The following is a 14696-nucleotide window of genomic DNA, read 5'->3' as shown; positions in this document are numbered from 1 at the left end:
TGCCATTATCCAAAAGTCAAGTGCTTTTAAGTTAGAAAGTCTGAAAACGTGATTATTTTAATGTTAGACCCCTAAAGTTATAAAATAATAATTTAATCTTCTTCTTTGCATTCAACGCTGTCCTCTTCGTCGTCTTTCTTCTTCTTCTTCTTCATTATATTTTACCCGTCAGCCGACTTTGACTTTTATTTCTATTTGGCAACCACCACCACCGTGTAAATGTAAAGTAAACTAGAGAAGAGAAGACGCTGCTTTGTAATTGTAATTATAATTATAATTATTGATTCTGAAATGATCACTCAAACTTCAATTGATTATTTGGTGCCTTCGTGGTGGGAAGTCCAAGTAACCGTCGCCGCCGCATTATTCATCATTGCCGCTTACTGCTTCTTCACTAAGTATGCCTCCGCCGATCATCATCGCTCTTTGCCTCATGATGTCATTCACGACAAGGTCATTTCATTTCTCGTATATATTCTATAAATTCACGGTTAATTGATTAGTTGATTGCATGATTTAACACTAATTACATCATAAGTTAGTTATTAATATCCAGACACACGTAAAAATTGATAACAAACGGTTACGTCAAAGTCAAAGTCACACATGGCTTGTAGATTGAAGTAGTAGTTTCAATAATATTCATTCTTGTTCTTCTAATTAGATGTGGATTTTGTTCTCTTGTCCTGTCACTATTAATTTCACATGACTAATTATTATTGCCACTTGTAATTTGACATGCACTTATTTTGTAGATATTAATGGTCCAACCACAACCAAAAGGGGGATCCTAATGCCAACTCACATTACATTATCAAGGTATTGTATTGTGTTATATTATATCCATCCTATTCACATTCACTACTACCATTTGTATGACATTCAAATCAGTATGGAGATTGACAATGACTATCCTTTGTCACTTGTCACTCATGATTTTATCCACTTTCAGTTTATACATGGTAGTTATATACTTTTCGACCAGTGGTTAAACGGATGTTGTGTAGGTTGAATTGTTGGCAGCGAAGAATCTTATTGGTGCCAACCTTAATGGCACGTCAGATCCTTATGCAATCATCACTTGTGGTACTGAAAAGCGGTTTAGGTAATCTATGTGAATATTGTGTTTATTTTGTTATATTATTAGTTGGTTATGGTTTTACCTGATAGTTGTGGATATATGTTTATTTTGTAGTTCAATGGTTCCTGGTTCAAGAAATCCAATGTGGGGAGAAGAATTTAATTTTTCTGTAGATGAACTTCCTGTAACGGTAATTTTCAATCCAAATCATACCCGTTACACTCATATACCTGTTAGAATAATTAATTATACAACTAGACTAAGGGGTTGTTTGTTTACATCTGAATGGAACCATTCAGATGTAAACATCTGATTCATTTAGACTTCAGACTGTTTGGTTCCAAACAGAAAAACATCTAAATGGTTAAAATTATGTCTGAATCATTCAGACTTACTGTTGTTGCTGAATGGGACAGATGCTCATTTAGATCTGACTCATTCAGATCTAAATGAACCAAACAGCCCCTAATATAATATTGAATCTTCATGTCTTGGAATTAAGTAAGTTTTGTATTGTTCATGGTTTGACAGATTAATGCGACAATATATGATTGGGATATAATTTGGAAAAGCGCAGTTCTTGGTTCAGTGAGCATTCCCATTGAAAGTGAAGGACAAACTGGTGCAGTATGGTATACTTTGAGTAGCCCATCAGGGCAGGTTGAGTAATCTTTCTCCTCATTGGTGGACATATTGTATACTTAAAACTGATGTCTTGATTTGTCATTTTTTTTTCCTGTTACAGGTTTGTCTTCATATCAAAACACAGAAACTCCCTGTTAGTTCTTCCAGGTAGCATGCTTCCCCTGTCTAATTTATGTTGTTGGTTATTAGTATCTATGTGGATTTAGAGTTCTATCATGATATATCCTTTGGTGACATGCATGCTCTTTGCTTTATGATTGCTTGTACCGACGTTAAGATTTCTTATTATAATGACACACTCCATATATCTTTGTGGTCATTAAAGTAGCAAGGTTTCTTAATACTACGGGCAGGCAAAACTGAAGACGGTACATCTTTGTGGTTATTTCAACCTGATGGTTTCTTTTATTTATTTATAGATTTTGTACTCATGGCGAGATGCGTTAGTCAAATACGAATTTTTAATGTGGTTGGGGAGACTATTGATAATTTAGGTTCTGTAGATAATAGCACAACATTTCCTATTCATAGATATGCGCCTGGTATGTTTATGTGTGTGGATCTTTTCTTTGATGGTAAACATCATCACTTTCTGATTGCATGATGTGTATTTGCATAACCTGGTGGTGTTTTGACACTGAATGATGTGATAGGAATTTGAATGGGTATGCTGGTGCTAATCCTCGAAGAAGGTTCAGTAGACAATCAAGGACCAACAGTGGTACACCAGAAACCTGGCCCTTTGCAGACTATATTTATTCTTCCAGATGAGGCAAATCTCTTCAACTGTTTCATTTACACACACACACACACGTAAGTATGTATATGTTTGGTGCTAACCAGAAATGTAGTTGAGGAGTTCAGATGGTGACAATAATATATTTTTCAGGTACTTGAAAACAGCTTTTCGTGTGCACTGGAGAGGTCATTTCTGTATCACGGTCGTATGTATCTTTCTGCATGGCATATATGTTTCCATTCCAATGTTTTCTCAAAGCAAATAAAGGTTAGCTTATGATTCTCTTCACATAAACAAACAAACAAACGTGGGTACTATTAAGTTTTGGATTAGATAATTCTTGACACAAATCGATTAAACCTGAACAAGTGAGGTAAGAAATGCATGGAGTTATATGATACGATTAGCTAGGACAGAAAATCAGACCATGTTTAGGGAGGTTATGTCAAATGATTTTGAAAGGAAATGCTGTACTCAGTTTATGAAGTGAGTTTGATATCTTTCAGTTGGATAATTGGGTATAAAAGTTGATTAGACAAGGCGTACACCGCCATACAGTTACCTTTTGTTCATTATTTCATCTTTTCTTTTATGTAATTTTTGTAGTCTTATCTAATTTTAATGTTATATTATTACTCTTTTGTAAGCATTAATTCTGTTGTCTGTGATAACAGGTGATTATTCCATTGGGTGATATAGATGAGGTTTGTAGTCTCTTTATGAGGTTTGATTATAGAATCTTACAGGTAGTATGTATGACACATAATAATAATTTTGTAGATACGGAGGAGCCAACATGCGTTCATAAATCCTGCAATAACAATAGTTCTCCGCATGGGTGCTGGTGGACATGGTGTTCCTCCCTTGGGAAGTCCAGATGGTCAGTTTTAATGCTTTCTGTCATATTTTGATTTCCTTGTTATTAGTCCGAGACCGTACATATATCTGTAGTAACCATCTTATACAAAATACATCACTAGACAGCTAATGAGCAAACGAATCTTAAGTTTGTAATAGAAATAAGCATGGTCCTTGAGTTATATTTATTAGATGGGTTGGTTACTTCTGTCTGCTAATGAGAGTGAGTTTCCAAAATTTATTTACAGGTAGAGTTAGATATATGTTTGCATCGTTCTGGAACAGAAATCATACACTAAGAACTTTGCAGCGTGCAGCAAACAACTACCATAAAATGCTAGAAGTTGAGAAGAAGGTATGGCATATATTCATCATTTTTATGCCAGACTTGTATCATAACCACTCTATTCATGTACAATCTGATAATACCTCTTTCTATAAAAATCTCTAAAAGGATTTCTAATTATTTGATTAAAGAATAACAATGAAGCTTTCAGTAGTTGGTGCTAACAATTTATGTATGACATAAAACTAGTTTAAAGAAAACATGATTTACAAAATACTTTAACTGCATGGTTTAAAAGAAATTCACCTTCCACACATGATGTCTAAGTTTTAGTCTTCTTTTATGTATCGCCTGGAAGACCACATCACACAAATTAGCAAAACTCACATAAAATTCAGATTCAGAGCTGTGAGTTTGCACCTGCAGGAGAAACAGCAGTCAGAGTTGCGCGCCAGCAGTAGCTCTCTAAGCAAGAAGCATGTTAAGATTCCAGAAGAAAATGCGCCCAGAAAGTATCAGCCATTTATTCAAGAGGATGTTCTCACCGGCATATACAATGTGAGGAAAAACTCTCATTTTACCTTTAACAACCATAATTGATAAACACTCGTTCCTTTTAAATCTCAGGACACCTTTCCGACGACTGCCGAACAATTTTTTGAGTTGTTATTGAAAGACGGTTCCAACTTTATAAATGAGTATCGTTCAGTCCGCAAGGACACTAACCTTAATGTAAGTCTTTGTGCTAATGGTTAACTTCTTCATTGCCTGCGAGCTTAGTTAAGCGCTGTCCTTTTATACATTATACACAGATTGGGCAGTGGCATTCTGCTGACAAATATGATGGGCAAGTCAGAGAAATTACTTTTAGATCCCTGTGTAATAGTCCTATGTGCCCACCAGACACTGCCATGACAGAGTGGCAGCATGTTCTGCTGTCGCCGGACAAAAAGGAACTTGTGAGTAGCTAGCTTGATATACGTGTTAATTGGTTTTTATTTGCTAAGTTGGCACGTATGATTTGTAGGTATTTGAAACTGTACAACAAGCACATGATGTTCCGTTTGGATCTTATTTCGAGGTACAGTTTGACAATACGCATTTAGAAATGAGTGAATCCTAATTGGTGTTGCATGAATCAGGTCCACTGTAGATGGACTGTTGAGACTAATGATGAATCATCAAGCACTATTGATGTTAAAGTGGGTAAGTGCTTGTGTATGTTGGTTATGAGTCAAATAAGCACTAGAAACAGTATTTATAGTTGCCTATGTATGTATTAGGTGTGCATTTCAAGAAATGGTGTGTGATGCAATCTAAAATAAAGTCTGGTGCCATCAATGAGGTACAGTCCTCTTTTATAAGTTGTTAGTGTTATAATGTGAGTGCGTAAATGATGTTATTTTACATGCAGTATAAGAAAGAGGTCGAGCTAATGCTGCAAGTGGCCCGTTCATGTATCAGCTCGGCTTCTCCTCCGCTTAATACATAGCCATAACAATAGAGGAAGAGGAAAGCACTCTCTTTTGTTAATAGAGACAATTGTTAATATGCTTGCTTTTGTAATACCAACTCATTTCCTTCTGTAATGTAATCAGTCAGGTGTGGGTGCTAATTTGTAAAATAAAAGTATTTATTACACATTATAATTATTAAATATATGTCAATTGATTTCTTTGGTTACATACTTGCATGTCAATCCTTAACATGAAAACTACAAACCTAAGGATCCAACTAGGTTAAGACCACTAAACCAGAAGATCTTAACTATGCAGAGGTATTCCATTCCTATTAGAAGAAAAAAATTATTTACATTGACAGAAAAATAAACAATACTAGCTATATTAACTACAAGGCATAAAAATGTCAAGTATGACAACTATTTCACAAACAAACTTTTCAATTTATTTATACCAGCAAAGAAAACTTCAAATATAAATACAAACAACAGAAGAATAAGTAAATTAGCAGTAACTGAACAGGAGACACTCTCATTGTACGCGACTCCGCACAAAAAAAGCTTAACTGCTTTTGAAAAGTTAAAACATTTTAATTTCTTCACATCATATTAATTTAATTTGTTAAATGTTTAATTTTTCCAGTATATCAGTAACAATGAAATCATGGTAACTAAATATAAATGAACCTTGACTTTAGAAAATAGCACAGTACTAGTACAACATTGTTACTTGAAACAACAAAGGTTATGACTTCAATACCTCTGTGGGTTGTAAGTTCTTGGGCTCCAGCATCTTTGACTTTCATATTGCAGTCCAACAGCATCAGAAATTGAGATTCAACTTCGCCATATGAAGCTTAAAAAAAGCGCAAATAACACAATTTAGAAAGGTTTTATGCATTTTGAATACGATTTGGATGCTTTTCAAACATTTCGACAAGATTGACCCTTTCCATCCTTCAAAGTTTCATCAGTTTGACCCCTTAGAGCCAAAGTACAACTCAAACCAGCCCGTTAACCCATAATATAAACCGATCAGGTACGGGTCAAGAAGTAATAGGATAGTTATAGAGATGCCCATCTATATCAGGAAGAAATCCTCGCTCCATCATCTTCTCTTTAACTATATCATACGTCATATGATTAGGTACCAAACCCTTTTCCAGCATCTTGTTAAGAAACTCATTCGCCTGATCCAGCTTACCCTTCTCACAAAAAGCCTTAATCACCACATTATATGTTGCAACATTAGGCCGCCTCTTTTCTTTTTCCATTCTTGTCATCACATTTAGTGCAGCCCTTAGGTTTCCTTCCTCACAATAACCAGATATCAAGATATTATACGTCAGCTGAATAGGAACCAAACCTTCACGAGACATCTCGTTTAAAAGCTTAGCCGCCTCTCGTGACTCCCCCTTTTTACAAAGTGCGCCTATTCGTATATTATATGTTACAACATCAGCTTTCAAACCTCTGTCCTTCATGTCATCCACAAGCCTATTAACAGCCTCTATATCTCCCTCTCTACTATACCCCGCGATTAAACAATTATAAGTTGAAACATTGGGATTAACACCACCCTCTAACATCGATTCGTATAGCTTAACCGCCTCTTCCAAACGTCCATCTTGGAGATACGCATTAAGCAAAGTATTATACGTATACACGTTAGGAACTAAACCTTGCTTCAAAATATCGTCAAACACCTCTCCACATTCCTTCACCATTTTCTTCTTGCAAAATCCATTCATCACAACATTATAAGTAATAACACTTGGTTTCACACCAGACTCAACCATTCGATCCCGCAACGCAAGAGCTTCGTCATGCTTCCCCAAACAACAAAGCCCATTAATCAAAACATTATACGTGACCACATCCGGTTTCAACCCGTCAACCTGCATTTTCTTAAACAGACTCATCGCAGCAGAAACATTTTCATCCTTGCAAAAGCCATCAATGAGCGCATTATACGTAATATTATTCGGGAAAACGCTCCGTTTAACCATTTCCTTCATCAAGGCATCCGCTTTATACATCTTCCCCGTCTTACAGTACCCCGCAACAATCGTATTATACGTCACCACCGAAGGCGCAATCCCCCTAACCTGCATATCCTCAAACACATCCTCCGCCTTACCTAACCTCCCGGCCTTACACAACCCGTTGATCACCATATTAAACGTACCCGCATTGACCTCAATCCGTCTCTTACACATCTCCCTATAAACAAACTCGACACACCGAAATCTTTCCTCTTTCACCAACAACCTAATCAACCCGTTACACGAACCCACCGACAGCTTACCCGTAATCACCCGCTCTATCGAAAGCCTCTACCCCTAAATCGGCCTTCTCGTTCTTAACATAACATAATACTAACAAATCGACTATAATCGAGTTCGCGCAGGCGTTATCGCAAACGGAATCAAGCGTACGGAGAATCGAACGACACGGGTGTTTGGTAATACTGTTTTTAAGAACCGGGGTATCGAAAAGTGATCTGATTTGATCGTACCTGTTGGAATTGGCTAAGAGGTATAAGAGTTTGCAGTAGTGTTGGAGTGAGTGGGATGTATGGAAGTGTTGTTGGGACCATTTGAAGTAGCGTAGAACGACGTCGTACGGGGCGTTTGAGTCGTAGAGGTGTTGGAGGAAGTGTGTAGGAGTTGTGGATTTGAGAGTATGCCATTGTTGTGTTCGTATGAGATCACAGGAGTCTGATAGGTTTGTGGGTTCTGAAGAATAATAATAATATGAAGAAGAAGAAGAAGAAGCCCTAATGCTGGGAACTCGGACACGATGAAGAAGACGAATCATAGCAGCTGAGGAACTCTGATAATTTGTTTACTACTATTTCGTCGGGTTTCGGGTTCGCTAAAACTTTGTATCTTATTTGTTTTTGTCACTCATTTATTAACGAATGACCAACATTGTTACTGGAATCTCGTCGGAATCATACCAGATTGTCGGGTGCATCTTATCGATTGGTCCTCTTTTTGCGTTAATTTTGACCTTGAAGTTGTTGCAGCCACCTTCGGTAGATGTCCAAACCACCCTGAATCAGAGGACGCCAGCTACGGCGGAACCCTAACCGTGTTGCCCCCTCTTCTTTGTTTCCGGTCCCCGGAAAATCGGGATTCCACTAACGACGTTAGTCTCCGTTAGTGGGGGAGTTACAAAAACAAATACGGTGAAAGTTGGATGTGGTGGGTAACAAATCAGAAATTGTTGAGAGTCTTATCAGCCGATGGTGAAAGTCGGGAAAATTAAAAACTAATATCCTTATTTTTATAAAAACTGTGAGTTGTGATTTAATTGGTTAGAAAGAAGTCCGACATCAAACCCAAGCCCCTCATGCCCGCTAATGCCATGGCGCCCTGAATTCACCATGGCTTAATGGTGTTTGGCGTCTTCAATTGTCTAAAGAAACTAAAAGTGAAAATGAATTAAATAAAATCATATGATATGTTTGATCGACAAATGAAGTCAGGTTGCTTAAAATGAAATGTTAAATAGCTAGAATATAAAATAGTAACAAGTTACATAATTACTCATTTTCTCTATTGTTATAAAAGAAAATGATTTTTTGACATGTGTTTTCTTCAAAACAGCTCTCACTTTTATTTTTACTTCATGTTAATCTGACACCTGGCTTAACCACAGTGCATAACGTTGATTTAGGAACACAACGCCCTCTCATATAACCAAAACCATGTAAATCTGTTTCAACCCCCCCCCCCCCCCATTTGACGCCTCTTTTAATATAGAATTGATTAAACCCCCATTGGTTTGTAACAAAGATGATTGTGAAATCAACGAATTGATCGTAATCAATTTTTCAGTGCCACGAGAACCAATCAACCGTTCACAATCACAATCGCTACGATTTTGTGTCAATACTCGACTTTTAAGAGTCTAGTAGCTTACAAATGTTGACAAATAATGTTTAGAAGTTTAAACTTTAGATTCTAACAAGGCTGTCACTTCCATGTGGTTGAAATTGGTTAAACAGGGTAAAGAATAATCCAAAATGAAATTGGTTAAATAGAGTCAAAAATATTCCAAAATGAATTTTATGTTGACTTTTAGGTAGTCAAACTGGTCATAGAGAAGGATTAGCATTTCAACAGCATAAACTTAAATTGTGAGAACATGTAACTTGTTTAAAAACAAAGCACACACTATAAAACTTGTTTAAAAGTTAAATGGATTTAATTACAACACCTTCATTCAAACTGAGATGGTCTTAGCCAACTTAAAACTAACAGAGGAGTCGGGGGCAGGGGCATTAATCAGATTTCCAGTGTCAGTCATGTAAAAGTTGTTGTAATTGATTCTGGTGACTAAATCCGCCAAATGTGGAAACTGACCCACATTAAGCTTGAAAGACAGAACCCTGAGGAGGAAGGCTATGCAGTCATCAAACTGCTTGTTAATCCGATCAACTTCCTTGTGGCACCTAGCTCTAACTGCAGGAACTGTTCCACCACTACTTAATGTCTGCTGCACCGTATACAAGTCCAAAGCCAGTCCAAGTATGATGTTGATCCGGCTTGCTATCAGTGCCCACTGTCAACCAACCCATAAAGCAAAAATCATCAATGAATCAATGTAGTTGTAAAACACAGAAAGAAAGGTGTTACTACTGACAAGCTTGTCTGGAACTACAAAGCATTGGCGCTGAATAGAGAGTAAGTAGGCCTCATGCACTTGAATCACTTCATCAAGAGATCCAGCTGCTGCCATGCCTTCACATAACTCACTCCATGCACTATGATACACCTACACACACACCAATCGTAAATTTGTCTAAAAAATAAAAAACAAACAAACATGTAAGGTAAAGCGGTGGTTATTACTTACTCTGTCCATGACATATTGATGAAAGGCGTCAACAAAATGAAGAAGTTTTTGCTCCACCAACCACCTATGCTTCCGATTCACTGTTGTGCTGCCTCGTTCCTGAAACATACACCAACTTATAACCAGTTACATTCCTTTATATCATCCATCTCACACGTATGTAGTTTAGACTAAGCCTAGCAAAACAGGAAGGTCGGGTCAAACCGGGCTGATTTAATAAAAAAAAGGTTCAATTTGGTTCAGGTCAAAAAGGTTTCTTCTCAAAATAGGTTTGGGTCAAAACGGACATTTAAAACTCTTTCTGAACAAATGAACAGAACAAGCACCAACACTTAACAAACGATTTTTTTCGTTAAGAAAATGACGTGTTCGCGTTAGCTTATCTTCGTTCGTTATTATTCTAATAAAACATAACTGAAAACAAACACAAACATGTAAATGACGGGCCGGCCAATTAGTACCACTAACATGCAAAATAATACAATTACGTAAACAAACGACCGCAAATGAACGAATATAAACAAACAAACATTAACGGAACATGTGTCGATGTTTATTCATTTAACTAAACGAAAAAATTAGTTTTCTTTCATAGGTTTATCAAGCAAACAAACAAAAAATTTTGTTCACTTTCGATGGTTTATTAAATAAGCGACCGTTAGACAGTAATTAAATGTTTGATTATTATACCTGGCTAATTTATTAACATATATGTGTTTATTTGAAAGTAAATAAGAAAATGTTGTGCACATTTATGACAAAAATTAACCAATTAATATAATAGAATTAATAATAACGAATTTATAATATTATCTATTGACAGCAAGCTGTTTGCTTTTTTAAACCTATCAACCAACTTGCCATCTTACAAGTTACAACCCATTGACCCAGTCACCTAGCTTGTTTATCTTACAACCCTGTTGGAAACTTAGTTTTTAAACTCTTCTATCCATCTCAACCCGTAGGCCCCATATTGCCCAAACATTAAAAAAAGGAGTTCGTTTGGGCTGGTCTAGTTTAGACAGCAGTTATAATGGATCATAGAAAAACTAAAAGACTGTATAAGTAGCACCTTCCACATCCATCGCCGAGCTTTATCAAGGACAGATTTGGCACGCTTGACCCTTAATAAGAAATTCATCACCTATCAACCATCAGAAATAATTAGTTCCAACATACACACGTATAAAAAAAGAAAAAAAGGGAAGAAAAGCTAGAGCTACCTGGTTGTACTTGTTTAAAGCTTCAGCATTTGCAATGAGTTCAAGTGGCCAGGACACCTATCATGATGATGATAAATTATACATTACAAGATAATTAATTAATTACTTTATGCAGAAGCAGCAAGATATTTCCTACCTTGTATGTAAATTTGAGTGAGTCAAGATAATTGATTCCCGATGTTTGTGCACGAGCTTTACGGGGACTTGACACAACAAGTGAAGACGATGTATTAGTCGGTTGACCGTCCATATTTGTTAAAGACACCACTAAGGAATCTGGCGAGCTTAGTAGTGTACCATCAGCAGAGTTTCTGATTGATTCCTGAAGTCATTAATAATTAAGTATACCAGCCTCAATCTAGAGATTCAAATGGAAACATGATATTAAATTTATCCAATAACAGCCTAACCAAGTTTCTAAATGACTACTCGCTGCTCCTAGGAAACATATACAACACTGAACTTAGAAGATGCATATAATCAAACAGCAGCACATGTATTTTTACATTCCAAAACCTTATTCTAAATATCTACAAAGTCATTTCTATATAGTAGACTTGAAAAGCAGATATTAAGACCATGATACCGATGGTAATTGGAGTTAATAATAAAGCTTTTATAGACAAATCCAGATTCACAAATATCTACTTATAACTGATGTCTGCATCTTCTTAATAACATGCTTTTTAGTGAAATAAACAAGCAGAAGCTTCTCAAAAGCAAGCAAATACAGAAACACTAGAATATACAAGGAAGCTCTTGGGTATTAAGATGCAAACATCTACCTGTAACACCGTGTTTAGCTCAAAATCATCATCCCATGATTCTCCTTTATTCAGCTTTTTAAATACTACTGCCAAGAAATGTTGTAGTAGATCACCTGATTCCATTAACAATGAAAACCTTTCAGAATTTCTCAAAGCAATAAGCATACACAGCTTCCAGATAAGAAATACATACCAGAGCCTAATAAATACACATTACGTAATACCCCTAGCTCGTCCATTAATTTCCAGTCACGTAGCAACTTTGACAGTATCTGACTGCCAATATTATCTACCTGAAGCATTATTATATTATACAACCATTAGAGCATGCCATGTATTAAAGTGGCTTTCATTTGAATCATATACCTGCTTCTTGATGTAAAAAGTAAGGCATTCCTGCAGAATAACAACAGGAAGTGGAGTAGACTTTGGTTCAACAATTTGAATCCAGCTAAGAACTTTTGACACGAGGGTGCTATTTTTCTGAAATGATAAAAGCTCGGAAACAAGAAGGTCCTCCTGTTTCAGATTTAATATGAGTTCCACAACCATCGCCTTTCTACATAAAGTTAAAAGAAAAATGCTATCTGAATATTAACATATACCTTAAAAGATGGAAGAACAGTTGGAAATGGAAATAATGCTTCCACCGCTTTTTTGTCATGTCGTGAGTCAGAATCGCCAAATGGAAAACCATAGGCATAATTTGTTCCTTTAGAAGTGGTCCCATCAAATATAGCTTTTCTCAATTCTTCATCATTCAAAGGAGGAAGAACATAGTTGTTAGACAAGTTTAACAAATTCCAATCGCCAGCATTTGCGTGCAGAAGCTTTTGGCAGACAGTGATGGTGGGATTTTCAGGACAGAAGGAGCAAATACTCTCTCTTTTTGCAGTTAATCCATCAACCAAAAACTTATACCAAATCTTTTCTGAGTATGATGTTCCTAGACAGGCTTCAGTTGCAGATACAATTTTATCATTTTGCCAAAAGGATAGAGACATGTGATCACAATGGCCAATTAGAGCTGTTAATGACAAACAAAATATCTCTGATAAGCTTAGCTGATTGGTGTCATCATGCCTACCAACTGGTGCTGATGATGATGAGGATGATGCTATAGGAACATGTTGAATCAACTGCAATGACTTTCCAGCTGATAATATCTCTTTTGCAATATCCTTAAGAAACAGAGGGCAAACCATAAGATCCCTTTCATTTTGCCCCTTAGTTTTTGATGAAAGTGGTATCTTTTTCTGTGTCACATGAGCCATGCCTGGCTTCTTGGATCTTAAGAGGTAACTCTTCTCCCAGAATTCAGCCTCATCTATCGCAATCGTCTTGTTAGCATAAAAGAACATCTGCAAATTTGGAACAGAGAGAGTAAAATGTTAATCCATGGTAATGGAAAATATAAACCAACTATAAGCAGACTAGTGATAAATTATTATTCCCTGTGGAATATATAAAAATAAATTACCTCCTCAAAGGGATCATCTAATATTCCCTCAAAAATCCAGGAATCAAGAACCTCAATATATGGCAATAAACATCCAACAAATATATAGAGTAGCATTCTGTACGAGTCTTCCTGAAAACACCAGCAAATGCAACCTAAATCAGATGAAAATGAAATGTGACAACAGAAACCGAGTAAATGACTGAGAAATATGACAACCTCGCCACCTTGCACAAGACAGGCATCATTAAGTTTCTCATAAAGACGGTTAAGAATGTGAACGGCCACTTCTGCTGATGAAACACGAGCGTCACCTTCAATGTACTCTTTGGGGACGGCGTTATGCACTATCTGGAATAAGTATTCTGCTCCAGAACAAAGACTAAACATAAAAATGTCATCAGACTTGTAATGAGCAAAAGCAATAGAGTAATGGTAACTTTCGCCACAAGATTCAAGTATGTTTGCATACCTTGTTAAAGAACTTGCCAATCCCAAAATGGTTGGAGTGTTGGAGTGGTTCATCTTTACCTCCTCTTTCGAAGCAAGATCACGTAACTTCTGCTTTGAGAAAACAGGGAAAATGTTCAAAATAAAAGTGAAACAGCCAATGCATCAAAATGTGGCATTACTAACCTCAAGCCATGCAGAAATTGAACAAGTAAATGCTCTTAAAGTAGGCGGAGGCAATCTCGCTTCCGTCTTAGCAAGCGTAATCTCTACCAATTTCAAGCAAGTGGCTGAATATAAGAACTTATCTAAAACCATACGAAGACTGGTCTGAGAAAGGTGAGTTACATATAACCCATCTTTCGCACGATAACACTGTCCGATCCGGTCCCAATTAAACAAACAACTTGAAAACCCTTGAAGTATATGTAACACGCCTCTCACCTAAAACCCAAAAGGACATAATCAATAACGATACCATAATAGAATGTGCGAACAAACAGATGAAGATTGAACGTACCAAATCGATTTCGTTTGTGCGCAAAGAGGGTAAGGGAGATGCGAAGTGTAAGCCCGTAGTGAATTGACTGTTGATCTTGTCAATTAAACTTTTAGGAGCTTCCATTATTTCAGACTATGATGCAGAGATATAAGCCCTAATTCTGAAGGGGAATAGATTGCAGCTGTTGGCAGAGAAAGAGAAAGTAAGAATTCATTTGAAAAGAGCCACGACAATAGAATTAGGAACCCGGAATAAGAAAGCACAACAGTGCATGTTTTCAAGTTGGGGTCAGCCCATTCATTTTTTGTATTTGAAACTAATGTTTGCATGTTCAGCCTTATTTTCAAGAACCAGATTTATT

The 14696-nt window shown here is 36.6% G+C and overlaps 1 protein-coding gene and 2 pseudogenes across 2 annotated transcripts; 1 reads left to right on the top strand and 2 right to left on the bottom strand.

The window, feature by feature from the left end:
• The first annotated feature begins 291 nt into the window (after positions 1-291).
• LOC143620293 (BAG-associated GRAM protein 1-like) lies at positions 292-5245 on the top strand (annotated as a pseudogene). Its single transcript, XR_013151316.1, has 18 exons — positions 292-453; positions 784-819; positions 1008-1105; positions 1196-1271; positions 1613-1741; positions 1827-1873; positions 2380-2498; positions 2616-2732; positions 3140-3169; positions 3246-3345; positions 3572-3678; positions 4036-4167; positions 4237-4341; positions 4422-4568; positions 4637-4690; positions 4752-4815; positions 4893-4954; positions 5024-5245. The product of XR_013151316.1 is annotated as a BAG-associated GRAM protein 1-like (transcript).
• An 830-nt stretch (positions 5246-6075) lies between these two features.
• LOC143620211 (uncharacterized) lies at positions 6076-7888 on the bottom strand (annotated as a pseudogene).
• A 1181-nt stretch (positions 7889-9069) lies between these two features.
• LOC143620385 (uncharacterized) lies at positions 9070-14602 on the bottom strand. The gene is made up of 15 exons (XM_077092092.1): positions 14354-14602; positions 14020-14277; positions 13856-13944; positions 13603-13765; positions 13405-13515; positions 12530-13285; positions 12291-12443; positions 12118-12217; positions 11943-12037; positions 11294-11479; positions 11158-11214; positions 11007-11078; positions 9935-10033; positions 9722-9853; positions 9070-9640 (listed from the first exon to the last, which is right to left on the bottom strand). Exons 1-15 carry the CDS (start codon positions 14456-14458, stop codon positions 9302-9304), a joined length of 2715 nt encoding a protein of 904 aa, XP_076948207.1. The 5' UTR covers positions 14459-14602; the 3' UTR covers positions 9070-9301.
• Between the last annotated feature and the right edge of the window lie 94 nt (positions 14603-14696).

The sequence above is a fragment of the Bidens hawaiensis genome, unplaced genomic scaffold (assembly GCF_021521415.1).
Source record: "Bidens hawaiensis isolate Kalapana, Puna unplaced genomic scaffold, B.hawaiensis_p1.1 tig00002553_1, whole genome shotgun sequence".
Classification (NCBI taxonomy): Eukaryota; Viridiplantae; Streptophyta; class Magnoliopsida; order Asterales; family Asteraceae; genus Bidens; species Bidens hawaiensis.
This window is presented reverse-complemented; position numbering and strand designations above follow the sequence as displayed.

Bases quoted from the DNA above. Each gene is read 5' to 3' on its own strand.
- LOC143620385 (XM_077092092.1), bottom strand. From the start codon at position 14,458: ATGGAAGCTCCTAAAAGTTTAATTGACAAGATCAACAGTCAATTCACT. The intron at 12,038-12,117 runs GTATGTATTTCT...TAATGGAATCAG, and splicing joins TGTGTATTTATTAGGCTCTG to GTGATCTACTACAACATTTC. The intron at 9,854-9,934 runs GTAAGTAATAAC...GTGTGTGTGTAG, and splicing joins ATCAATATGTCATGGACAGA to GTGTATCATAGTGCATGGAG.